Source organism: Eleginops maclovinus, chromosome 9, assembly GCF_036324505.1.
Source record: "Eleginops maclovinus isolate JMC-PN-2008 ecotype Puerto Natales chromosome 9, JC_Emac_rtc_rv5, whole genome shotgun sequence".
NCBI classification, from domain to species: Eukaryota; Metazoa; Chordata; class Actinopteri; order Perciformes; family Eleginopidae; genus Eleginops; species Eleginops maclovinus.
In genome coordinates, this window is record NC_086357.1 from 3,608,952 (window position 1) to 3,636,876 (window position 27,925).

A 27,925-nucleotide genomic window follows, 5' to 3' on the forward strand; every position below is an offset into this window, starting at 1 on the left:
AACTCCATCTGGAGGGGAACCCAGGGATTTTAGCATTTGCAGACCACTTGCATGACCTAAAGACCTATATAACTACAGGAGAGGGGAACACCTAAGCATTATGCTGCTTTAATCTGTTATGATAGAAATACCATTTTTAGGTAGTAAAGCTATTCTTAAAAAGGTAAGATGTTCTTGTACCAAAAAATGAAAATAAAGCAGGTCTAATACAATACATTTTAATTTCCAAAAACATTGCAACACATCAGTAAGGCTATAAATCACAACATGCATGGCTTTAAATAGAAGTTATTAGAGTGACAATCTGCAGTGTTTTATATTCACATTATGATAAGGCACAGAAAAGGACTCCATGCTCGGTTGGAAGTTCTACCTCTTAAACCCTCACTGCATGAATAACAGGACCGGCATTCTTAATGGTGTCCTCTGCTACTGGATTATGTTACACTAGAACAAACAACAACAGTGAGCATGATGCTACAGTACATTGCTCTCAGAATGCATAATACACAGATGGTCACAGGAAGCCAGTGCTTTGAACCACTTAAAGTGGAAAGCTAGCAAATTCTTTCCATTTCTCAAATAATTTTCATGTCCATTGATGTGGTCATTATGTGTGTCATGACACCGGAAACGTGTGTTTCCCATCACATAAGTTTTGATCAATTGTTCAAAATCTACAGTAACATTAACACCCAAAGTCCTAACCAATATTCATATACTTTAAATTTCTAGAATATATAAGCTCTGATTCTCCTTTTTTTTGTGGTGTATAAAATATAATTTGAATCTAATTTTTGCATGTTTTATTCTGAGAATGATGACATCACTTCCCTTCACTGTTCCAATAAAATATGCATCTTTTACACCTGCATCTTAGAGTGCCTTTCCCTCCAGCACAGTGAAAATGTCCTCTAAGGACTTGTGGACGCACTCCAGGAAATCGTGCACGTTGCGATCCGGGTAGCTGGACACATTACAGCCGATCCAGTCGTCATGGACACCGTATCCAACGCCGAAGCCGTCGGGCACCACCGGAGCGAAGCCGCCCAGGTTCACAGCGGGGCTGGTGAGGGTGGAGGTGGACAGGATGTTGTGGTTGATGGCGGTGTAGGCGGGGTCAGTGTACAGGCTGTGCAGAGCCTGATTCTGGGAGTTAGCCAAGTACTTCATAGCAAACAGGTGGCGGTCAAAGCCTTGGCCTGGAGAGAGCACGAGGAGAGGTTAGTGCATCAGATCAGAGGGTGTGTGTGTTTGTTTTTCTATTTCTTTGAGGTCATTTTTTATTCTTTTTGCTTGTTCTTTGGGCTCTTTTATGGCCTTAAGCATTGTTTTGTGCCTTTTCATGGCATCTTTTTGTGTCTCTTTAGGTTGTTTTGTGTGTTTATAGTTATTTTGTCTTGTTTTTTGAAATGATCTTTCTCTCTTTTTAGCTGTCTTGGGTCCAATTGTTTTTTTTAAATCTCTTTTAAGTTGTTTTGTATCTCTTCTAATAGTCATTTTGAGTTGGGCCCCTAGGTACTGGCCCAGAAACCTAACAGGTTAGGTGTTCTGTGTGCCCAGCTTGCCCATGCTTACAGTGTTAGTTTAATGAGTTAAAAACATCTCCTAAATGTCTGCAGGACAGTACTTAAACATCTGAATACAGTGGGGCAAAAAAGTATTTAGTCAGCCACCAATTGTGCAAGTTCTCCCATTTAAAAAGATGAGAGAGGCCTGTAATTTTTATAATAGGTATACCTCAACTATGAGAGACAGAATGAGAAAAACAATCCAGGAAATCACATTGTAGGATTTTTAATGAATTAATTTTCAAATGATTGTGGAAAATAAGTATTTGGTCAATAACAAAAGTTCATCTCAATACTTTGTTATATACCCTTTGTTGGCAATGACAGAGGTCAAACGTTTTCTGTAAGTCTTCACAAGGTTTTCACACACTGTTGCTGGTATTTTGGCCCATTCCTCCATGCAGATCTCCTCTAAAGCAGTGATGTTTTGGGGCTGTCGCTGGGCAACACGGACCCTCCAAAGATTTTCTATGGGGTTGAGATCTGGAGACTGGCTAGGCCACTCCAGGACCTTGAAATGCTTCTTACGAAGCCACTCCTTCGTTGCCCTGGCGGTGTGTTTGGGATCATTGTCATGCTGAAAGACCCAGCCACGCTTCATCTTCAGTGCTCTTGCTGATGGAAGGAGGTTTTCACACAAAAACCCCCGATACATGGCCCCATTCATTCTTTCCTTTACACGGATCAGTCGTCCTGGTCCCTTTGCAGAAAAACAGCCCCAAAGCATGATGTTTCCACCCCCATGCTTCACAGTAGGTATGGTGTTCTTTGGATGCAACGCTGCATTCTTTCTCCTCCAAACACGACGAGTTGAGTTTTTACCAAAAAGTTCTATTTTGGTTTCATCTGACCATATGACATTCTCCCAATCCTCTTCTGGATCATCCAAATGCCCTCTAGCAAACTTCAGACGGGCCTGGACATGTACTGGCTTAAGCAGGGGGAAACGTCTGGAACTGCAGGATTTAAGTCCCTGGCGGCGTAGTGTGTTACTGATGGTAGCCTCTGTTACTTTGGTCCCAGCTCTCTGCAGGTCATTCACTAGGTCCCCCCGTGTGGTTCTGGGATTTTTGCTCACCGTTCTTGTGATCATTTTGACCCCACGGGGTGAGATCTTGCGTGGAGCCCCAGATCGAGGGAGATTAGCAGTGGTCTTGTATGTCTTCCATTTTCTAATAATTGCTCCCACAGTTGATTTCTTCACACCAAGCTGCTTAGCTATTGCAGATTCAGTTTTCCCAGCCTGGTGCAGGTCTACAATTTTGCCTCTGGTCTCCTTTGACAGCTCTTTGGTCTTGGCCATAGTGGAGTTTGGAGTATGACTGTTTGAGGTTGTGGACAGGTGTCTTTTATACTGATAACGAGTTCAAAAAGGTGCCATTAATACAGGTAACGAGTGGAGGACAGAGGAGCCTCTTAAAGAAGAAGTTACAGGTCTGTGAGAGCCAGAAATCTTGCTTGTTTGTAGGTGACCAAATACTTATTTTACCAAGGAATTTACCAATTAATTCATTAAAAATCAGACATTGTGATTTCCTGGATTTTTTTTCTCATTCTGTCTCTCATAGTTGAGGTATACCTATGATAAAAATTACAGGCCTCTCTCATCTTTTTAAATGGGAGAACTTGCACAATTGGTGGCTGACTAAATACTTTTTTGCCCCACTGTATGTAATGCTTCAAATATATATGTTTCAGATATTAAAATGTCTTACCCATTGCTGCCTCTCTGGTGAGCTGCCCGTGATATTTGGAGCATTCACTGAGCAGGCCCTGCAGCTGTTCCACACTGTGTTGCCTTGGCTCGCAGACGAAGGCGTGTGCACATCGCTGCGTGTGCGTGGTGGCCGGTCGGATGGTCTCTGTGCGGCCATGCCTGAAAGCGGCGGTGCTGCAGGATTCGTATGTGGCTACGGTCTGTCCATACTGCCTCAGGAAACCCATCTGGAAAGCCAGCTGAGCTATAGCATCAGGACTCAGCTTGCTCTTCTTCAGCTGCTCCTTGCCACCTTTCTTGAATTCCATGGCGTCGATGGTGAGTTTGGATACGGCGGAGTCGAAGTTCTCCTTGGCTTTTTGGATGCCATGCTGCACCTCGCTGTCCAGGTTGAACTGCAGTCTGCGCACTGCGGCGGCCGAGTCCACCGCAGAAGCAGCAGCGGAGCCCGGGTGGACCAGCGGCTTCTCTGTCGTGTCTTTGAAGACCTCATTCTGAAAGCGGAGCACGGCTACACCGTCACCCCAGGAGTGTTCAAAATTGATAGCAGCCTGTCCGTCTTTGGTCAGGATGATGCTGAAGGACTTGTCGTACCAGCGGTTGCAGCCGTCTCCGTGCAGCATGTTGTGGGAGATGTGAATGTGGTCCTTCATGCTCTCATCGTCCAGGCAGAGACAGAAAAGGGCGCTGTCGACGACCCGTAAATCCTCCGCGTTTCCAGCAGCTACCAGCTTGTTCCTGAGCCCGGCCCACACATCCCTGTTCTCACTGGTCAGGACGCCGAGAGGAAAGACGGCCACTGGCGTTGTATCGGACAGAATGTACTTCAGGTGGGACTGGATCTCTGCAGGCTCCACCAGATTCCCATCCTTGTCCACAACGTCAAACACGTACATGTTTCCATTCCTCATGACCAACAGATGTCTTGCCTTCTCATCCGTGAAGAGCTCATCTCTGCCCGTCTTGGGGATCCGAGTTGAGTTGAAGAGGCGGAAGTACTGAGACATGTCCAGAGGGTAAGCGTTCACCATGTAAGCTCCGTACCAGGACAGTGAGGACGGGACCCAGCGGATGAACCTTTTGAAGCCGTCCGTGTCGCTCTTCGCCGGGTTGAGATGGAAAACCTCTGGCTCCAGGATCCCGGCCCGCAGCGTCTTCATGAAGCGCACCGCCGAACACACCATGTTGGTGGAACGCACCAGCTGATCGTTGTACTCCGTCTTAGGGTCGGGGTTGAAGGACATGAAGGGGTTGGAATTGAGCACCACGGAGTCCCGAGCAGAGAGGTACATGTCGAACCACGGCCCTGAGAGAAAAGACAGCATTCAACCAGATTCATGAGTAACTGTTAGCTTATGAGAAGCTCAGTTTCAGGGTGCTGAAGGTCAGAGGATTCACCTGAGATGTAGCTGGTGTGTTTGTTTTTTTTGTCGTTAGCGATCATCTCCTCGTGCAGCTGTTTCCCAACACCGCTCTGGAAATCTTGGGCAAGTTTCTCTGTTGTTCTAAAGACACACATTTAGGATTGTTGCAGGTTAGATTCAAGAAGTGAGTATTATAAGCACCCAAAGTCAAAAGCAGCAGTCAAATCCTTACAAACTGAGCAATTCGGCATTAATATCTTATTTATACTAGTACACCACTGTATATGTAATGTATATATACTGTAGTACTATGTGCACAGTAAGCTATTATTTACATTTAGTGTGAAAGAATGGGATATTAAATGTATATATATTCTTTTTTATTATATTATTTATTTCATTATCAAATGGTACAAATGTAACATAACCCAATTTCCCACATGATAATTGAAGTATTCTGATACTGAGGATTATTTACTAGTAAGTTTCAAAACATTTCAATATAAAAAGTAGATTTTCTTTCTAAAAACTCACCTGAAATCTTCATCATCCAGCAGAGGCTTCTGGGCAGCTAGATACCTCCTGACAGTGTCTTCCAGCTTTGGTATGGGTAGCCTGAACAATTCAACAAAAAACATGTGATCAATTTGAAATATTTAATCAAAAAATAACAACAAACAAACACATTCAGGTCAACATTGCAGTGATACCAATACAATTTAATACAAATACAAATACAAAGTTAAAGCCTTACAAGGAGGCCAATAAAAGAAGCTCCATTCAAAATTCATTCAAAACCATTAAATAAAGGTACGTTAGTAACCTTAGTATAACAATTGGATTAAGTGGATATTTACAATCTATAAAAATAAATATGAATGTGGGATGTGATTAAAAAAAAGTTTTTGTTTGTGAATTTAAAATAAATTACATATGGAATAATAAAATGTTTAAGAGCACTATCAACTGTATTATCATAGAGAAAATAAAACATTTAACTGTGTGGGACAGGTCAAAAGGAAAAAGGGTAGCAATTGTTTTAATATTCTTTCACAAAATGTTCAAGGAATATTTATATCTGTTATGTAGTAATATAAGCATTATAGGCAAAATATTCCAATATATACCCACATTTTGAAAGCTATTTTTTCTTTTCCAGTTCATGTTCTCAATTTAATAATAATAATACAACTTTCTTCTACAGTCCTTTAAGCCTTAACGTCAGTTAATGTCATCTCGCTGCCCCCTAGTGGTCACCGACCATAAATCCAGTGTGCACTTTCACCTACATCCATCTAAAGGTTTAATGGGTCACCCTTCTTTATCTTACAACACCTTACTACACCCACTTGTTTGTTCCAAGATAGTTTAACTTCATTTAAATCCAAAGTTTTGTCCAATAAAAGCTATGCTCGAGTTAATACAACAAAATATGTCTGTCCACTTTGACATGTAACTGCTTACCTTGGTAAACTCTTCTGGTAGTGCATAGATGGGACAACACTTTGGTGCAGGTACTCGCCCGAAGCTGCCTTTTTGCTGCTGTAGTTTCGCTGAGTGATTCCCAGAGAAGCAGCACTTCTTAAATGAATGAGGCTTCCTGGTTTTCTCAGTGAGGCAACGCACTTCATTGGAAGCAGACTAGCCATGGTGCTAACCAGCAAACAGAATAATTACCTGTTATATCGACGTAACGCAGACAGGCTAATGCTAATAGCCAGAAGCAGAGACTGGAGGGACCTCCGTGTCGCAGCTGTCACTCTAAGTACAACAAGCTAGCCGACATTAGCATTAGCTGCTAACTGCCCTAGACGACCTGTTTGTTTCTTTATCAGTTTGACATTCAGGGTGCGATAAGCTGACGAAAATGTGTGCCTTGTATATAAAAATACAACCCCGACTTGTTTCAAATTCAGTTCAAAGATGAGTTAGAGGGTTAAAGGGAATATGATGAACTGACTTAACAACAGGAAGTTTACCGGTTATACATGTCACGTGACTTCTTCTTCTGTAGTTGTATTTATAGACTGTAGATAGTTATTAAATTAAAGTTAATCCAGTCTTTGTCAGTGTTCTCACACTGTAAAGGATGGAGAACACATTAGTTGAGAAAAACATTAAGAAATAATGTAAAAAACCTACATTTTATTGGACAGGACTTCTGGGAAATCCGAAGTATATAAAATAGGGGGAAATATTAAATTATAAAATGTTAATTTTTTTCTCCATGTTTGTTTCATCTTTCATTCTTTACAAAAAATATTCAGATAATATAAGTCCATGATACTACACATAATGATACATTACGTGGCGATATTAACCTTAATTCTTTCATCTCTGTGGATTTTCCTTAAACATAAATACACCTTTTATTTATCTGGTACAAGTAAATGTCCTGCATTCAAAATCTTATTGAAGTAATAATAAAAAAAGTAAAGACATCAAAATATACACAAGTACCAAAAGTAAAAGTACTTATTGGGGGTTATAGCCTATTTCAGAATCATATGCATTACATATATAATATATATAATATTTGTATGCTGCAGTTGGATATTCTAACCTTTAATTATTTGTCAATGTTTGTTTATTAGCTCATCTATATTTCTTATTAGCTAATAATCAGAATCTGTAGTAAATCAAGCTGTTAGAAAAATGAAGTGAATTAAAAAGTACAAATATTGGCTTCAATACTCAGGTAAAGTAGACAGACCTTAAAATTATACTTAAATACAATACTTGGGTAAATGTACTTTACTCCACTCCACCACTGGATGAAGCTCTGAGAGGAAGATGAGTGACCTTGTGTGATCTTCTCCTTCATCTCTACAGGCTGCCAGGAGGCAGAGGAGGCAGAGCAGAGGCCCAGGGGACCCCAAGCTGAGAAGACTGAGGAGGTCCGGCTGGATGTGAATCCCCCAGATGTTTCCTTTAAAACCTGCTTCATGTATTTGTGGCGGTGCAGCTGTCTGACCCTCTCTCTGCGTGTCCTAAAGGTTCAGCCAGGACCACTCCAGGAGCCTTTGGATGGCCCCCGGCCTGACTGTGACACAACTTCCGCCACTAGAGGTCAGGAGTGCAGAACGTTAACATACTGTCGTATGTCATAAAAAAGGCAAGCATACCATTCCATAAAAAAAACTCAAAACATTATGTAAAATTGTTATTTATTATAGTGGTCATAACAATGTAACAGTAGTAAAAATAATTGATCAAATCTTTTTCATAAAAAATATGAAATAGTATGTATTTAAAAGATCATAGTATAGCATCTATATATATATATATATATATATATATATATATATATATATATATCTATAGATATATATATATAACAAATGTCCAAAAGTCATAATATGGTAACTCATAGAAAATGTATTTGATTGTATGTCATAAAACGCATTGATAACAAAGTAAGTCATTAAAAAGTCAAAGTATAGTATACACTGTATACATCTTTAATAACAGAATCCATTTTTTTGTCTTCCTCTTTTTGTCATGGCGGAGGAGCCGAGTTTTGACACTATACAAAAGACACCCTATAAAATACCATAATGCGTTCATTATAATCTGTTATAGAATAAAGTCTTTAGAAAGTTTATCAAAAATATCATGAAAAAAGTAATACTGCAGGTGGTTTAAAAATATAAAAGTTATTGTACACTATCACGAAAAACTCATAGGATAGTATGTGGAAGAAAAAGTAATTGCAAGTATGATCAAAACGTGTATTATTTTGAGAATATCATGAGTAGAGACGTAATAAAGTATTTTCAAAATATGAAACTTTGGTATAAAGTAATCTCAAATATTTCCGGCACTTTTTAAAGTTTTTGAAAGGTTTGTGATTTGAAAAAAGATTTGAACGCTGATAAATGTGAATCCCCCTTTCCCAGTCCACACTAAGCTCCTCCAAATATAAAACCAGTTTTAAAATAAATAAATGAAATACATGTAGTATTTATCTTGGATTACATTAGATTGCAACGAAATGCAGTTTTCATCCAACAAGCACAAAGAGCAGTAAAGTTCATGAGGTTTCAATAAATTCACCTATCAGATCAATGCACATAAATATAAACATTTTAATAAATGTATTTAAATTAGGTGCCGGGTTTAGGCATACATAAAATAAAGCAATTTAAATGAATATTAAATGCAGATGTATTTATAAAAACGGACATATATAGCATCGAGTCTAGTCTAATGTTTAATTATGTATAAAGCAACATAAAATTACAATTTATCATTTTAAGAACAACTATTCTACAGTAGAAACAGTAAATGTACTTCATTTCATTTCACCACTGCTCCAAGAAGCGATAGTTAAAAACACAGCCTCTGCTTCCATGCCCCACTTCTGGCACAGAACCTTCTTCAGGTCTGCTCTGCAGTCTCCATGCAAATCTTAAAAGGCAACGCCCCGTGCTCTGACAGACAGGACTGCTTTAATAAAAAAACATGTGGCACCAACTGCCTGTACAGCACCTGCCAGCGGCACCGGGAGGGCAGTGATGACAGATGTTGACAAAAGTCTCTGATGCTTGTTCAGGGTGAAACTCTGGCAGCCAGTCAATCAGAACAATATGCGGAAACTCCAAAGAAAAATATAATTAACCGCTTCAAGATTCTTCGGAACAAAACAAACAGGTTCTGTTTTTCAGGATCAGAATACTTTATTCATCACGGGGGTGAAATTGGGTTCAGTAGCTCCAGTTTAGATTGAAATAAGATTTTTTTAAATAGATTTCAATATAAAAAAATATGTATATAGACAAAATAATTGTAATTTGCATACAAAATAAAGTGAAATAAAGTCCTTGCAGAACTAACTAATGTTTCCCTACCTCTGTTTATCAAACCTACAGCCGCCTGACTTCAAATGGATTATTCCCTATTCAAGCTGATCCAGTAACAGCCTCAGATAAGTTTCAATATGAGTTTATCCAGCCAAACTCTTGATTTCCCCAATTTCAACAGTCCTTTCCTTCAGTAATCTATAATGCTATTGAACAATATTTTACAAGTGTGCTAAAAGCTCCTTCTGTGAACATTGTGGTCTTTGTCAGAGCCGCTGACCCCAGCTCTCGGGTTGCGATGCCACAGGTTTCCTGTTTCTGAAGCTCACGTTTCAGTCAGGTGAAAACCAGAGAGGGAGGAGGCGGAGGAAGACAAAGACGCTTACCTGGGAAATCAGACACAAAACACACTGTCGAGTTCCCACTGTCCCTTTATTTTCATTGGTACTTCCCACTCCCACTCACACACACACACACACACACACACACACACACACACACACACACACACACACACACACACACACACACACACACACACACACACACACACACACACACACATACACACACACACACACACACACCTAGTTTAACTACTGTGAAGCCATTTTGCTGTCACAGTGTCCTGACATGACTTGAGGGATTGCTGAGATACACTGAATGCTGTTACAGTAAATATCACATGTCAGGGCTTCACCACTTTGACAACACACGGTCACATCTCTAACTCTATAGACGTTTTGAGATATACTAAAACGGCTGAATGATACAAACGACTCGTTGAATACCAATCAACCTCTACAGACAGAGACTCTATGCAAAAGGCAGTGGTGGAATGTAATACATTTACTCAACAAACGACTCAAAATACTTTACTTGAGTATTTCCATTTTGTGCTACAAAAATACATAGTATAGTGTGTTGAATACATTAAAATAATTCATAGTATTACTGTATTAAATTGTTTTGCCAAACAGTGTAAAAAAGTAATTTAACAGCATGCTGAAAAAAGAAATTGTATAATATGCCAAAAATATAATATATATATAGTATATATACAAATATATATAGTATATATATATATATATATATATATATATAGTATATATATATATGTATTTATATATGTACAGTGGTGTAAATTAACGAAGTAGACTTACTCAAGTACTTTGTACAATTTTCAGTTACTTGTACTTTACTTGAGTACTTGAATTGTTTGCTACTTAGTACTTCTACTCCACTACAATTCAGAGGTAAATCTTGTACTTTTACTCCACTACATGTATTTAATATCTTTAGTTACTTTACAGATTTGGATGAATGATGGTAAATATAATCAGCCCTTAAATCAGACTGTAGTTCACCTGCAGTAAATTCAGCAGCTACCCTGCAGTATACAAAGCCATTCAAACTAGCTGCACCTTTACCAGCTCTGAGAACACTTTAATGATCAATAATTATAAAACATATCAGAGATATTATTCTGAAATGGACCAATCAAACAATGACTACTTTTACTGTCGCTACTTTAAGTACATTTAGATGAGAGTACTTTCTACTTTCACTGGAGGAACATTTAGAATACTTTTACTGTGACAGAGTATTCCTACACTCTGGTACTTCTACTTTACTCAAGTACAAGATCTGAGTACTTCTACTTTAACTCAAGTACAAGACCTGAGTACTTCTCCCACCTCTGGTGGTATAGCATGCTAAAAAAGGAAAAAGGAGGTTTTCAAATCATCATAGTATAGTATGTTGAAAAATATGAAAAAAAGACACAAAAAAGATAAAAGTTTTGTCTGTTGAAAATATGAAGGTGGCAGAACATTCTGGAAGAAAGGCAACAAGCGGACATTGAGTTATTTATAAACTTTGTTTTGGTAGCCGGTGTAGTATGAGCAATGTTTGGATCGCACGTATTAACCATTAATAATAGTGTTTATTTTTCTGCTTATAAAGGCTTAAGGAGGGCTCAGTGGACATTACTCAGACTTCAGTTTGACTCTAGATGTTTGTTCTGACAAACCATATGCTGACACCATGACAGGCAGGGTGTGTCCCTCTGTTCCTCAGTAAACATTGGTAGAAATGTCCTCTGTTCCCTCTGTGTGTATGTGTGTGTGTGTGCAGTGTCTTTATGTGATTGCTACTGCTTATTAAATAGTTGGCAGGAACAGCTTTTTTAAGGAACCGGTTTTCTACCTGGCAACTCTAAATGGAAACATTCCTTATCTGTAATCAGTGAGAACATATAACATGTACTGACAGAGGCAAAGTAAAAAAAAATAACAGGTGTCTATTCACTACAGTTTCTTTACTTTTCCAGCAACTCATTTTGTCATTTATTTTTGGTTATCTTGTAAAAGAAAATGTATGTGACAGCTTTAAAATCTAATGGAACAAAATACATGAACATATTTCCCACTTTGATATATACCACTTATGTGCATAAGTTAAAAAGGAAATTCAAAGGAAAACTTGTGGCATTTCCCTTTTTAAATGGCTTTTGTTTAATAGTTGTCATCCATTGTTTAGAGAACACAATTCTGCCTATTGAAACTAAATCTCTTTGGAAATCTCCTTTTAGAAACTAATCACATTTGACCTGATAATATCTCTGTATGTGCCAAATGGCCAGCGGCACCAACAGTGCCTAGAAGTGACATCAATAACATGCTCCTTTTCTGGTTCCGTGACTCACAGACACACACATTCTTTAACCTGAAAGAAGCGCCACACCCTTCATGTGTATTTATGTAACGCATGTGGAAACACACCCAGAGTTCCATGCAAAAGATCCTCATCATTTACAGTTTCACTAAATATCTTTCTCTATCTTCCCACAGACCTGTCTCATGCTACAATCGTAAAAAAAATCTAAGGAAAACCTTACAAAAGCTTTTTGTTCTCTATATGGAAAGGGGTATGAAGGGGAAAATAGGTTCCTCACTACAAACAATGAATTGTGAATTGAAATTACTCCTACTAATATAATAATATAACATATTGGCATTAATTTGATACAACTTAAATTGCATAATAATGAATGAAATATGACTTATCTCACATATCCGGTTTACAGCGGCATTTCCCTTTGGATGAAGGTTCTGTATGAACGATTTTATGTAAATTCAAATAATCACTTCCACATTAAAATGTATTACAAGCATTTATTTGAAAATAAACATATAAATAACAACTTACAGGTTTGTATGTGATGATAGGTAAAAAAAGAAAGAAAGTTAGACATGGTTAACATTTTCAAGTTAATATTTATTTATCTATAGCAGGTTTTTCCTCAAATCACTTGTTTGCTGATCTCTACCTGCTTTAAATTTCATAATCTTTAACATTTTTACACTTCTAACTATATTTTAGGAAAATAAGCATTGTTGTACTCAGGTTAAGTGAAAAGTCTTTGACCAGTACAAAACAATTTCTCATAATTTGATTCCACTTATGTGTAATAAGCTTCCCTGTGGTTGTTTACACTTGCTCTCAAAAAATGATTTGATGATAATTATGATGTTAGTCAGACAAATGCAAGATAAAACATGTATATTTTTTTTAATTTCCAATTATTTATCTTATAAATGGATATTTTAGTTATTTTTGCATTTCATTATCTTTATAATGAACTAACCCTAAAATTATAACTGTATTTTGGAAAAATTAAGCATTATGCTCAGGCAATTCTTGAAGGTTTTAGATTTTTTAGATGGCTTTAGAACGTTCTAGTGGTGTTTTATTTCACTGTACAGTATTTAAATTCACATTCTGCTTTATTTAATTGTATTTTATATGTTTATAGTTCCTTATTTCTGCCTTTACTTGCGGATTGAGTCATTTGCTGTATTCTGTTTGACTTTTCCTTAAAATGTGCCAACAACTCTGCTGTAGCTATTGTGTTTATGAATATAAACGAGTTGAATCTTGAACCCAGACCCAGATTAGTGTTTGACAAATTTCCATCATGGCGATTTCCTTTCCCCTTTTTGTAAAGTATGTCTCCTTCATCTTTGTGTACATTACAGCTTAATGAGCAAAATGAGTAGGATTTACCGACGAATATACCTGACACTTCAAGTTAGACAAAGTAACAAAAGAAAATGCTGCAGCCGGGATAGTCAACCTACTAAATACTCTCTGGCATTACTGTATTTGTAACGTCAATTCCAGTAATGCTCTTATTTATCTGATTCATACTATTCCAGAATTTGAACACAATGCTGATTATTAAAAATAATTTCATTTCATCAGCATTGAAATTGATATCAAAACATGTATAACTGAGGAAAGACGATGTGAAAACTGCCACTGCAGACAAAAATCTTAGCTTCAGTTCCACTTTCTGTATTAAGCTTATTCAATATTTACCATGAGTTGAGAACAGAAGCAGCGTTAGCATCGATGAGTATAGTATGTTTGCTATGACAAAAAATGTTGGCAAATATTTAAATGAGGTGTGGATTTGTTTGTCTACATCTACATTTATTTGTATTAATTTCTCAGAATAATACACATACAAATGTAAAAACTGAAAGAAACAAGGGCTTTTGGGTTTTATTTATTAATAATTACATCTGTGGTGGTTTCCAACGTGTGATAAGGAAGACTTTAAGTGACACATTTCAGAAATATGCATGTAGTCACAATCAGATGACAGAGCTTTATTTTCCTCACAAAAATAAACGTTAGTATATGAGTCTTATTTGATTACATTTAGGCCTACTTTCTACTTCATTTAGGCTACTATAGTATATAGTAAGGCCTGTCTGTCTGTCTGTCTGTCTGTCTGTCTGTCTGTCTGTCTGTCTGTCTGTCTGTCTGTCTGTCTGTCTGTCTGTCTGTCTGTCTGTCAGTTCTCTTCTTGTCTGCTCTCTGTGTCTAATATTCAATAGGACTTTAATGGCATGAAAGTTTCAGATAACAGTGTTGCCAAAGCCAACCCAAATAGAAACAAAAGTATACACCAAAAAAATGAATACAAATAATATTAATACATACATTCTAACTAACATAATATTTAGATGTTTCTTTTTAACTGAGTTAATTCAGTCAAATGAAATGTTCCGTATTTAATTTTACTGTCTGTCTGTCCGTCTAATATCAATCCAAGAGGTTTTTATCGGCATGAGAGAAAGTTTTGCCAAAGCATCCAAATAGAAACAAAAGTTAACAAAAAAGTGTTTTTTAAAGTGTAAAACACAATACAATAATAATTATAATTATTAGTTTGAAATAATTATTTGTATTTTAAGTTAAATTTGTCAAAAATAAAAGTTCCTTAACAAATCCTCATTTTAGGGGAGAAGCGTCACTTTCCCTCTGTCTGTGTGTCTATCTCGTGTGTGTGTGTGTGTGTGTGTGTGTGTGTGTGTGTGTGTGTGTGTGTGTGTGTGTGTGTGTGTGTGTGTGTGTGTGTGTGTGTGTGTGTGTTCCTCCTCCTTATAAGCCTCCCCTCTCCTCCATCAGCTCAGTGTGTCCGGACCTCGCACCGGCCGCAACAGGACTATCGACTCTCTTCACGCGCACACCGGAACTATTCTCCCGCCATGAATCGGATTACTTCTCCTGTGTTTGCGTTGTTTCTGTTAACGGTGAGTCCTGCATACTCTCCTGGGTCTAAACTGCTGTTCTCTGAATAGTGTATAACTTCCAATAGTACGTTACTATAAAGTCCTCTTTTTAAATATGAATGTTTACTGTTAATTAAATAATGTGCGGTAAAGCACTCTGGCTGTTATCCAGCTGTTGGCAGAAGTCACTGTAACTTTGAGCAGCTGAAAGAGTACATGTTTGTTCTGAAAGAAACAAGTAGTTCCAGATTCCCTGTGTATTACTCCTAACATCACAGGCTCAGTATCTATTGATGTTGACCTGGACACATACCTGACTGCCATGGCAACACAGGTGTGTGGGTGTATTTAGACATTTTTTACTCACATAAACTCAAGATTTTTATCTCCCTCAGCAACATTTCAAAAACAAGGCCAATTAACCAGAAATGTATCTTTTGTAAAATATATTTTTGACAGTTACGACAGGATTTAACATTTATGTTTATAGCTATCCTGATATTAACTTAATTATTTTATTTTATTTTGACCTGCCAAGCTTCATTGTGCTCGTTTACAATTTTACACCGTTAAATCCCGATTTTATCATGGTTATAATGTGGTCAGTGTGTTGAGAATTACTAATACAAATGCGCTATAAAACATAGTTATTATTAGGGATGTATGAACTGATGCACACCTAGTATTGAATATAGTGATGTAATAAAAATATGATTTGATGTTTCATTTAATGGTATTTGAATTGGTGCCTGCTGATTTGGTCAAGCTCTTATTCAGATTAGACAGTTTTACTCTTTAGGGTGTGAGTATTATTATAAGGGAATAATCATCCCGGTGAAACCTAGGACAGCAAATATGAAAGAGATAATGTCTAACATGAATATTAAAATCTTGTTTGTGCAGTCTAGTTACTTTCTGCATACTTTCTCTCAAGGATACTCACTTAACGATATGACGCCACACCTTTCTGAAGAAGCTCCAAGTGTCATTCCTCGTCTGTAAAACTGTTGTTTTTGCACTTTTTCAATATTAGAGAGTTCATGTCCTGGTAGTGGCGGGGGGGGGGTGTCTGTGTCACCTCTAACAAAAGTGTCTACACCCCCTGACCACAGGAACAACGTACTGTAAACAACATTTCTTAGGTGAAACTTTTATGCAAAGCAGGTCACATCAGTGCACTCAACAACAATGATAAAGCAAGAATCCTGCAGGAGCATCACACACATACAATAATAATATCCTACCCCATTTAAAAATCCTATTAATGCTCTATAATGGAGTGGTGCAGTGATGATGTACTTTAATAGGCCAATCCAGAAATTAGCATAGCATGGATTCACAAAAAAAAAAAGCTGTGGGACTTTTCAAATGGATATAAGAATGTTGCAAAAAATAAGATTACTGCCAAACACAAATTTATGATATTCAGCAGGATAATCTCCACATATTAACACCACGTTAGTGTTTTTTGAAGTGTAAATGCAGGTAAAAAGCAAATGTAAGGCTTTAACAAACTACATCACAGTGTTATCCCTGCTCGTCACCACCGCTAAGCTAAATGTGGCTAATGTTTGGCGTGATGACGTTTAGTAGTCAACAGCCATTCTTTATGACTCATAGAAGCTCAGACATTCACGAGTGGATGATTTCACTTCTAACTTCTAACTAAGAACATGTTAAAACATTTTTCAGATATGAGGGAACTAGAATGCTGAAATGCTAACATTTCCTGGTTTTAGGCCTTTCTTCGTGCACCACCTTATGGGCCTCACTCTTGGTTTATTCCCATAGCGTTCTGACACCAACAATGAAGCCATGAAGCAAGTCTGATGACATACAGCTAGTGTTTGATACAAGAGGTGTTATTATTTACATATAATTCTGTCAGTGGTTCCCCTGGTTGGCTCTAGCAGCTCATGCGCGTACCAACATGCGCGTACTTTTTCTTTCTCCAAGCACCAATAGAAGACAAGGCAACAGTCTGAACTACAGGTTCGGCCCACCCTCCCTCCCTCTCAAAGAGGCAGGTCATATTTCAGACAGACTGTACTCTGCATGAGCAGCAGTCATTAATGCACCACCCCCCCCGACAGTGGTCTGGTCAGACCTGTTCACAGGACTTTCAGAAACGGTGTTACAGACAGTGCTGCACTCACTGTTCAGTCCTTATTTTGTTGTTAATGTTGGAACGGTGCAACAGATTCAATCATTAGAAGGATATGGAGTTTCAGGAAAATCGTACATGTTTTAATGAAACTAAGTATACAAGAAAAGATAAATGAATGACATATGTACGGAGGCCCTGAAGTGCAAGTCGAAACGACATTTCACAAAACACTTAAAAACATTTCTTTTTTATTCAATCTTTTTGTGTGGCCCGGTACCAAATGTTCCTTGGACCGGTACCAAGCCATGGTACCGGGCCGCAGCTGTTCTAAGGGACATGTTGATGTCGTGATGGCGTGACAGAATGTCGAGGATTACTTCATAACTTTTGTTAATATATTCCCTTAAGATGTTCATCTCTTCTTCTATTCTTTCCAACTCAGTTTAAAAAATATTGTTGTGTTTTGTGAAATGTCATTTCGACTTGCACTTCAGGGCCACCGTACATATGACTTCAACAGTTACCGACGACTGCTCAGCACACAATAATTAATTGAAAACGAAATAAGATAATCAAGTTTTAAGCGTTTCTATGAATTCAACAAGCTACTAAAAGATAAAAAAAGAGCTCTCATTTCTGTATTTCTACATTTTTTTGTATTTCTTTCCTAGATTCTCTATAAGAGCATAATTTTGCAAATCATATTGGGATTTCACTCATATAGCTACATAACCAAGTAACTTAAAACGGTCAAAATTCCAAAAACTGTAGTTGGCACTGAAATTTGGAAGCAGAACACTCATTTGTAAAATAAAATGGTTTCACTTTCTCGTAGAGTTGTATTCTGTGCCTTCATTTAATGTTATTCAAACTTAAGGGGCCCTATTATGCCCTTGACTATGTAGCCTAACTCACGCTTCTATTGGCTAGCACCCCAACAACACATTGTTCCAGACAGATGACAAAATGATATGCAATGAACTTGCATGCATTTGTGGAGCATTGTTTTATACAAAGGTTCAGTGTTAACTCATTATAACTATTGTGTTGCAGGCTGTTGTTGTGGTGATTGCTAATTCTGGAGACAAGCTGGTGAGAAAAAAAAGGGAATGGATTCTCCCCCCAAAGCCACTGAAGGAAAATGTAGACTACACCAGAAAAGAGTATATTTCCAAGGTGAGTCACTGATTAGTCATACCCATATATTCTGTAACAGACAAAGAAGGAACTATTTAACCACAAACAGGAAGAATTCAGGGAGCAGGTGTTGTCGTCTGCAAATGTCTTTTGAGTGGGTTTTCTCTGATGCAGTGAAATGATCGTCTTCCGGTTTTGTGTTTCAGATTCGGTCAGATTTTGAAACAAAGGGAATTCACTACGCTCTGGAAGGCATCGGTGTAAATAAACCTCCCTTCAATGTGTTCGTTGTCGACCCTAATACTGGATTCATTCGTGTGACCAAATTGCTCGACAGGGAAGAAATCGATACGTACAATGTGAGTGCTGTTCTGTGCTTTTTGGCCTGAATGCCACTGCATTAGATTCTGAATAAGTGATTGAGGAAAATAACATTAAAACACACATTTCTGTTTCAGCTGTCAGGTATTGCTACGTTCATTGATGGCAGAGAAGCAGAGAAAAGAATTGACATACGAATCAAAGTTGTAGATGAGAACGACAACGCTCCAGTGTTTGGAGACATGGAGGCCGGGGAGGTGAAAGAGCTCAGTCCTCCAGGCAAGTGTTTCTGCTTTTGAGTACAAATCACGATTCTTCCATCAAAGTTACTCTACAGTTACTTCAGATAGACAACAAACATTCTGGTTTTAGAAATACGAGATTTTTTTTTTTGATAAGCTGCTTACTGTGACACTTATTTATTTAACATCTTAAACTAGTATAACAAAGGTAAGTAGCTGTACATTTGGCAAACAATTTGAAATCTTACTGACCAGTGTGAAATGTGAAAACTGTTTTCTTTCATCAGAGCTCAGCCGACTGAACATACTAACATTTGTAATGACTGTTTCATTAAATAATGTTTTACAGGGACTTCAGTTATGAAAATAACTGCAACTGATGCTGATGAACCAGGAAATATAAACTCCCAGATCGCCTATACCATCGTAGATCAGCAACCACCCAGTGACATGTTTTACATTTCCAGAGATGGGACCTTTGCGTCAAAAGTTCTGCCCTGGACAGAGAGGTACAGTGTGAACTACATCCACAGGAGCGGTGTCAAACGCAGAGGACAGATTATTTTCACAAAAACTAATCTATGGAGCTAAATCGGTCTCAATAATATTTGTCCGTGTGTTTACGCCTGCCATTGGCTGCCTATTTCAGAGGCAATTCTCCATCCCTTATACTATCCATATTACGATTTTGATAGGACACTGTCACTCCATCCTGGGCTCAGTATCTCCCTACATACAAGACGTTGTAAGGATGCACACAGTAAAGCAGAGTAAGCCGACCATTGTGGTACATAAATACAGTATCTAGTAGAGAACTAATCAAAGAAGAAGATAATAAAAATGTTATCTAGTCATTTGTTTATTTTCCTTCTGTCCATTTCTTTGCCTATTCACTGATTCACTTAAGCTGAACAGCCAATCGGAGGGATTTATTTTGAAGAAAGGCCCCGCTACTATATTGACGGCTGCTATGTGAGACTCCCTGTATGTGAGACTCCCTGTATGTGAGACTCCCTGTATGTGAGACTCCCTGTATGTGAGACTCCCTGTATGTGAGACTCCCTGTATGTGAGACTCCCTTTATGTGAGACTCCCTGTATGTGAGACTCCGTGTATGTGAGACTCCCTGTATGTGAGACTCCTTGTAATGTGAGACTCCGTGTATGTGAGACTCCCTGTATGAGAGACTCCCTGTATGTGAGACTCCCTGTATGTGAGACTCCCTGTATTGTGAATGCCTTAATGTTTATGTAGTACTTCACAGCACTGCACATTCTGTAGCTTGATGATTTGCCATCCTTTTAGATTACTGTAGTAGTTTGACTGAATCTTACAGAGATCCCTGCTCTAACACTTCCTATCCTAATCCACATTCTTATTTCAGAAAGTAGATAAGTACACTCTGACAGTGAAAGGTCAAGACCTAAATGGTGGACCAGGCGGACACAGTGCAACCAGCACTGTTGTCATTCATGTCAAAGATGTGAATGACAACCTTCCCACTCTGGAAAAAGTGCAGGTACTTTCTTATTTATCAGCATGTAAACTGTATATTGATGTATAAGATAAATGGATTGAGAGATAAATGGGTTTAGTGTTTCCTTTAAGGGAAAACAATCATATATGGAAATGTCTTTAAAATGAATGCATCTCACAATGCTATTTACCTGCAGTATGATGGCAGCATTGAGGAGAACACGGAGGGTGTGGAGGTGATGAGGATCAAAGCAGAGGACTTGGACCTGGAGGCCTCAGAGAACTGGGAAGCCTGTGTTTGAAATCGTCAGAGGAAACGAGGCCGGCTACTTCAGCATCAAAACAGACACCGCGACCAACGAGGGCATCCTGATGCTCGACAAGGTACACACATTTATTTAAAAAGGAACACAAGTGTTAGTAAAAGGATGATAAAAGGATTAGGTGCGGCAAGAACATTTACGTACGTATGAATGAGTCAACCTATTGACCTGGGAACATTACACCAATTCACTCACACCTGTGGCTACAAGGTCACCCACGAGGCCACATGTGTTATTCATTTGGTCTGAATCTTTTGAACCATGGATGTTCAAATATAACATTAAATGAAGGCATAGGGCATTACTCATTAAGTCTACAGGTTCTAATTCCGATTAAAGGGGCCCTATTATGCTTTTAGGGGGTTTTCTTTTCCTGCAGTGTGTAATATAGTTTTGGTCCAAGTCAATGGTCTGCAATGGCTCAAATCCCTGTGTTACCTCCAGAGGGAGTTCTCTCCCCCAGAGAGCTTTTTGAACATTAAAGCATGGAGACATGTCTCGGTAGAGACACAAAATACTAATGGACCTGAAAATGAGCAGAATAGGGCCCCTTTGACAGTTTTAGTGTTGGTGATGCCTGTGACCTCGTAGGAGCTATGGAGCTACGGAGATACTGTATGGGGAAAATCACAAAGTCCACGATCATATTGATCAGTATTTATTCATACACATACACCAATTTCTGGCGCTTCTATCCAAAGCAACTTCAAATAAGTGACCATGAAGATACAGACTAAAAACCATGAATACATCAGCTTTCAATAAGTCAAGCCATTCTAAGTGCTAGTGCTTTAGCTTCAGATACGCCACATTGTACTTAGTTCTACATACAGAAGACGTTTTTGACCAAATTTAGATTGACATTTACACTTTGTGTGTTCCATTTCACAGGCTGTCGATTATGAGGATGTGAAGAACCTTGACCTAGGATTAATTGTGAAGAACAAGGTTCCACTATACGATGGATCTGATGGAATCTCTGCAACTAATATAGGTTTAGGATCCCCTGGTGCCAGTGGTGCAAGTGGTGCCAGTGGTCCAGTGGGTGCTACAGGAGGATCAGGAGGAACATTCACACGAAATGGTACCACATATAAAACCTATCCGATCAAAATCAATGTGAAGAACAAGCCGGAGGGGCCAAGATTTGACCCCAAAGTCAAAACTATTCCCGTCTCAGAGGGAGGCAGCTCCGTCAACACTAATGAAGTCATTGCACGTTACGCCGCAATAGATGGAGACACTGGGAAAGCGGCAGAGAATGTCAGGTCAGTGCAAAATCACATAGACGAAGGCCTCTGTGGTTTAAAGTACGTTAGTACTTAGTTTTCTACACTCAATCGTGATAACTGACACAGCGTTTTTCTTCTGTAGGTACGCCAAAGGCTCAGACCCTGACAACTGGTTTACCATAGACCCAAAAACAGCTGACATCAAACTGAACAAGATGCCAGATAGAGAGTCTCCATACCTGATCAACGGGACGTATTATGCCAAAGTACTCTGCTTTACAGAAGGTACGCCTTTATCACGTTGTTGCTTCTTCAGATCAAGATGCTTTACATGTTGTTTACCAGCCTTGCCAACAGTTGAGAGTAGCATATTGACAAAGCTCATGACCTATGTCCTGGAAATAGAAACAAACTGAAACTGATTATTGATATTCCTCCAACACAGACATGCCTGCTCAAACAGCCACTGGCACCGTAGCCATCCAGGTGGAGGATTTCAACGACAACTGCCCCACCCTGACCAGTCAAATCCAGACTCTGTGTATCCCCAATGATGCCGTGATTGTGAGCGCTAAAGATGAGGATTTTTCCCCCAACGGATCTCCTTTCAACTTTGAAATAATCCCAGAGGGAACTCAGGGCAAATGGAAGGTGGAGCACTACAATGGTGAGGAGAATATCTTAAAGTTTTGTAATACATATTAAAACATTCAAAAAGGTATACAATTAGAACTAGCTCCGTTGGTTTCCTAACCCTAATCCTGGCATGCGTCCTCGACCAGTGGACCACCAGGATTTCAACTAGAATTAGTATTATAATACAAATATTAGAGCAGACATATTAACTTGCCACACTCATCTGTTTGTCTCGTGTCTGCAGACACTGCAGCCATCCTGAGGGCCAAGGAGACCCTGTGGCCTGGTTTATATGAGGTGACTTTCGTGGTGGAGGACCAGCAAGGGAAGGCCTGTCCAGAACCACAGAAAGTGACGGTCCTAGTGTGCACCTGTGAGGAAGGGGACACGTGTGGAGATCGAGGTAATACTAAGAAAGGAGCAGAGTTAGGACCCGCTGGCATCGGACTGCTGTTACTTGGACTCCTGCTGCTACTACGTACGTATGCTTTGATGCTCATTCAGATTAAGGGCTGTATGATCAGGCAGCTAACAGCTGTGCTAAAGACAACCCTAAATCAGTATAGTTTAAAGCCAGTTAAACAATCCATTTACAGTTAGGCATGATTTAAATTGTATTGCTCCTAGCTGTAATTAACATCCCTGTGTTCCCTCCAGAGGGAGTTTCTCTCCCACACACTCCCCCCTGCCTGAAACGCCTCCATTGGACTCCTTTCTTTACTTCGGCAGCACAAAATAACAACACTATGTAACAATTCTATTGGTTAATGCTCCAACACATTGCACATTGATAAGCTAAGGGGCTGGACATTTACGACACATCTCAAAGCAGTTGACCAATCACAACAGAGCCGGCCAGCTAACCAATCTGAGCACAATGGGCTCTGGTTTCAGACAGGGGGGAAAGAGCTGCTGCAGCACAGGCAGTATGAGAAAAATAAAGACCCTTTTCAATATTAAAGCAAGTCAGCAGTAGAGGCAATAAATACAAATGTGGTTTTATAGGATATAACATAAGCACACATTGGTTTAGGTAATTGATCTAGCCAGTTGATTACCTGGTAAGTTAGTGTGCCATGTAAAATGAAACGGCACCATTTCTGGATAACCCCAGAGCAACACTGCATGCCCCACACCATGTTTAAGTGGCCTTTGAGTAACCCTTTGCTGTTGTTTTTACAGTTTTTCTTCTGTTCCTGCTCTTCTGTAATTGTGGGGAGAGCGCAGGCTTTACCCCGATGCCTTTCGACACCAAATCTCATCTCATTAACTACCACACTGAGGGCCAGGGCGAGAACACGGTGAGAGCAACATAAATACCTCATGAACACACAAAATGTACTGCTGTGGAAATGAATGCTCTCATCCATACTGGTTGATGCTTTTGGGATGATGTCTGCTTGAAAGCTAAGTTTTGACGCTGGCAGCAGGCTATGTAATAACATTTGGATCTATCATTGATCTTTACAGGATGTGCCACTACTGAACATTCCGCTTCAAGTGGGTGGAGGAGGGGTGATCGATCAACACTTATTTCAGGGATCAGGGTATGGGTTGTATAAGGACACATATTTTCAAGATGCTTACAACGCCTGGGGGACGAGTAACGTTTCAGATTCCAGAACTTGGATTAGAAATGAAGGATCACAAGTACAACAAGGAATCTATGATGGCATGGCTCTGCCAGACCACTTCCTGGGACAGTACTACAGTCAGGTGAGAAATCCTAAAAATATTTCTGTTCTTCCCTTGTCATGAACAAATGTTTTGAAAAGAAATCTGCTCAAAATGAAATCAACTTCTTCACACAGACTTACAAAAGTTTGAAAAGCATGTTCTCAGCAATGTAGTCCTGTAGGACGACAGGCATTACCTTAGTTTGTGATGTTATGTGCAACATACATAGATGCCACTTGTGTGACTTCACTGACTGATAATGAGATCATGAGATAATGGGATTTGAGTTGTTGAGTGACATTACTACATTCATTAAACGGTTAATTTAATATCTAGTTTGACACAGAAATGACCACTCAGTCAACAAATAAGGAAACCTTGGTTTTGATTTCCCTTTTCTCTTATGACAGAAGGTGACCAGTGAAGACGAGACTCTTGGAGGGAAGGACACTCTTTTAGTTTATGAGTACGAGGGTCAGGGCTCCCTTGCTGGCTCCGTGGGCTGCTGCAGCCTCCTGGAGTCTGAGAACGACCTGCAGTTCATTAATGACCTCGGCATGAAGTTCAAGACCCTGGCTGAGGTGTGTGGAGGAAAGAAGATCGAATCAGATGTCAAACCAGCGTTCACTCATCAGCCCAGTGCATCCATCCACACTCACATCTCAGCTTCAAGTGTGAAGACTGCCCAGCAGCCTGCCCCTCTGCCCAACCTGCATCAGTCCACATCTCAGACTGTGATCAGGGACACATCTGAAAGTTCTCAGGTGGTGAAGAAGAGCACTGCCACAGTGATGGAAGGGATGACCACAGTGAGCACAGGGATGACCCAAGTGAGCACAGGGATGACCACAGTAAATGAAGGGATGGTGAATACAGGTCAGATGTTCATGCTTCAGCCGCAGCCCGTCTACTACACCACCACCACCACCCCTGTGCAGATGCAGTACGTCCTCCAGCCACAAGTTCAGAACACCGTGCTGCTGGCAGAAGCTCCAGCCTCCAACCTGCAGAGCATGGTACTGCTCAACGGCTCCCAGACTGGAAGCATGGGGATTCAGGGACAGATGGTGATATCCAGCGGGCAAGCCCAGGACCAACACATGGTGCTGGTGGAAAAGAGCCGGGTCCATGGAAGGGGTGGCAACCTCATCCACACTGGCAACCTCTCTGGCTCCAAGACCATGATGGTGGTGGAGGGAAAAGTCCCTAAAGGGACAATAAAAGGGCTTAAAGGTAGCCAGACCCATCTCATGCAGGGAGGCACTCTGCAGTCAGGGGGGCTGTCAGGATCCCAGAGGGTCGTGGTGGTCGGAGGGCAAAGCAACAGAGGGCAGCTCGTCCAGGAAGCACAAGGATTGTCTCAGAAACAAGACATCTCTGGCTCACAAAGAGTCATCTACAGTGAGGGCAGCACATCTGCAGGCTCTCAGAGCAGCGTGGTGACTTCCTCTACCACTACAGAGAACAAAACCCCCACCTACCGCAAGGTGGTGGTACAGGAGACAAGAGAAATTCACTGAATAAGAGATCGTCCAGACAAGAGAGGATCTTTCCAGTGATGCCAATAAGACTGTTCCTCTGGCCTGGTCCAGGTGGTGATGGGATGCTTGTGGGACTAAACTAATACGAGAGAACTAATGCGAGACAGTTACTGGAAAAAAGAGCATGTTTCCTTTATTCCATTGCTGACTCCAGTCTAGAACGGCGCAATCCGAAAGATTGGAGTCAACCTAAAGAAAAGCCAACAAAACAGTACATGAACAAAACTAGAAATATGAATAGTTTTTTTCTTTAACTGTTTGCCTTCTTCTCCTGACCTCTAATTAAGTACATACGGAATCATGTTTGGTATAATCAGTAAATCCTTATGTTGTTTTATGGTGTGTGTTTTATGGTGTGTGTTTTATGGTGTCTGTTCTATGCTTTACGCTGTTTTGCACTAATAAAAAAAATACTGTTCACACTGGTTCAATCCTATCTGTTGCTTTCATATCCATTTTAGGAATTTAGTTTTAAACATACTCTGAGATAATCTTTTTTATATGGAGAGTGACAGGAAAGTTGGAGAGAGAGGCATCCGGAAAGGACCCAGGTTGGGAATCGAACCTGGGTCGCCAGCATATGGTGCACGTGCCCTAGCCAGTTGCGCCACGGCCGGGGCTAAAATAATCTGAGTTTAACATAATTTACCGGACACAATAAGAAAACCCCTGCAAGGGTCAGAATGAACATGTGTTTCTTTTAATGCATTTCTAATAGCAGCAACATCACACCATATTGCCCTTGATATTCATCCATTTTAATAGCTGCTGAATGAGCCGACACAAAGCGGATTGGAGGCGGGGCTTAAGGAAATCACAATTATGCATGCTCATTGTGTGGGCCTCCCTATATGATCAGAGTATTTTTATTCTTCAGAGTCAAGGCCCATGCCCCCAGGAAGAGTGCCGGCTGTTGAAGCAAATTTCCCAGTTTGGGATTAATAAAGTACTTCTTATTTTATCTATTGGCCAAACGGTGGTACTACACTTACCCATTGGGAAAAAGATGAGTGTAAATCAACGTCAAATTTGTTGCTGAATAAACTGCTAAAGACTTTTATAGCCCTCATTTAAATCATTCAAATCTCCATTCATAGCATGAGTCGAAAGCGAGAGATTGGAGGCGGCGCTTAAGGAAAACTTGAGTGTGCATACTGAATGAGCCCAGATAGGGGTGATTTTGAATCTGTCCATTTTGGGCTTCATGCGCCATCGAGCAATTCTCATAGGAATGAACGGGGCCCTGTTTCAGGTATTTCCTTTTGTCCCATTGCCACAGGTGTATAAAATCCAGCACCTAGCCATGCAGTCTGCCTTTACAAACATTTGTGGAAGAATGGGTCATTCTAAAGAGCTCACTGAATTCCAACGTGGTACTGTAATAGGATGCCATTGTTGCAACAAGTCAAACATTTCTTCTCTCCTAGATATTCCACGATAAACTGCAAGTGGAATTATTGCAAAGTGGAAACATTTAGGAACCACAGCAACTCAGCCACGAATGTGTTCATAATCACGCTTCTCTATCTTACAGTATGATAGACGAGTCTGGGTTTGGCGAATGCCAGGAGAACGTTCCCTGCCCGACTGCATTGTGCCAGTTGTTAAGTTTGGTGTAAGAGGGATAATGCTATGGGATGTTTTTCTGGGGTTGGCCTCGGCCTCTTAGTTGCAGTGAAGGGGATTCTTAATGCTTCAGCTTCAAGTCATTTTATACTATTCTATGCTTCCAACTTTGTGGAAACAGTTTGGGGAAGGCCCTTTTGTGTTTCAGAGTGACTCAGCCCCTTACAAAAGCAAGGTCCATAAACACATGGTTGGATGAGTTTGGTGTGGAAGAACTTGACTGGCCCACACAGAGCCCTGATTGAACACCTTTGCGGTGAACTAGAATGGGGTTGCAAGCCAGGCCAACATCCCTGTCTGACTCCACAAGTGCTCTTCTGGATGAATGGTCAAAAATTCCCACAGACACACTCCAACATGTTGTAGAAAGCCTTCCCAGAAAAGTGGAAGCTGTTATAGCTGCAAAGGGGGGACCAGCTTCATATTATTGCCTAGGAATGGGATGTCATAAAAGCTCCTGTATGTGTAATTGGTAGGTGGCCAAATACTTTTGTCTATATAGTGTATATTCCCATTTCTGAAGTTACGCTTGCTCTGGACCTAATGTATATCCTAATCAGTGCTGACA

At 39.8% G+C, this 27,925-nt stretch overlaps 2 protein-coding genes across 2 annotated transcripts; one reads left to right on the forward strand and one right to left on the reverse strand.

Moving 5' to 3' along the window:
- Window positions 1-202: 202 nt before the first annotated feature.
- Window positions 203-6,641, reverse strand: cpt2 (carnitine palmitoyltransferase 2). The gene is made up of 5 exons (XM_063890533.1): window positions 6,117-6,641; window positions 5,187-5,267; window positions 4,687-4,793; window positions 3,287-4,594; window positions 203-1,202 (listed from the first exon to the last, which is right to left on the reverse strand). Exons 1-5 carry the CDS (start codon window positions 6,299-6,301, stop codon window positions 877-879), a joined length of 2,007 nt encoding a protein of 668 aa, XP_063746603.1. The 5' UTR covers window positions 6,302-6,641; the 3' UTR covers window positions 203-876.
- A 3,238-nt stretch (window positions 6,642-9,879) lies between these two features.
- Window positions 9,880-26,151, forward strand: LOC134869103 (desmoglein-2.1-like). Its single transcript, XM_063890532.1, is given in 17 exon segments — window positions 9,880-9,898; window positions 14,936-15,060; window positions 18,200-18,322; window positions 18,490-18,642; window positions 18,742-18,883; window positions 19,196-19,324; window positions 19,327-19,355; window positions 20,231-20,365; window positions 20,520-20,615; window positions 20,617-20,706; window positions 21,537-21,913; window positions 22,020-22,162; window positions 22,323-22,544; window positions 22,758-22,991; window positions 23,696-23,814; window positions 23,984-24,229; window positions 24,604-26,151. Coding segments are annotated over 16 exon segments (3,390 nt in total). The 5' UTR covers window positions 9,880-9,898; window positions 14,936-15,015; the 3' UTR covers window positions 25,711-26,151.
- The last annotated feature ends 1,774 nt before the right edge of the window (window positions 26,152-27,925 follow it).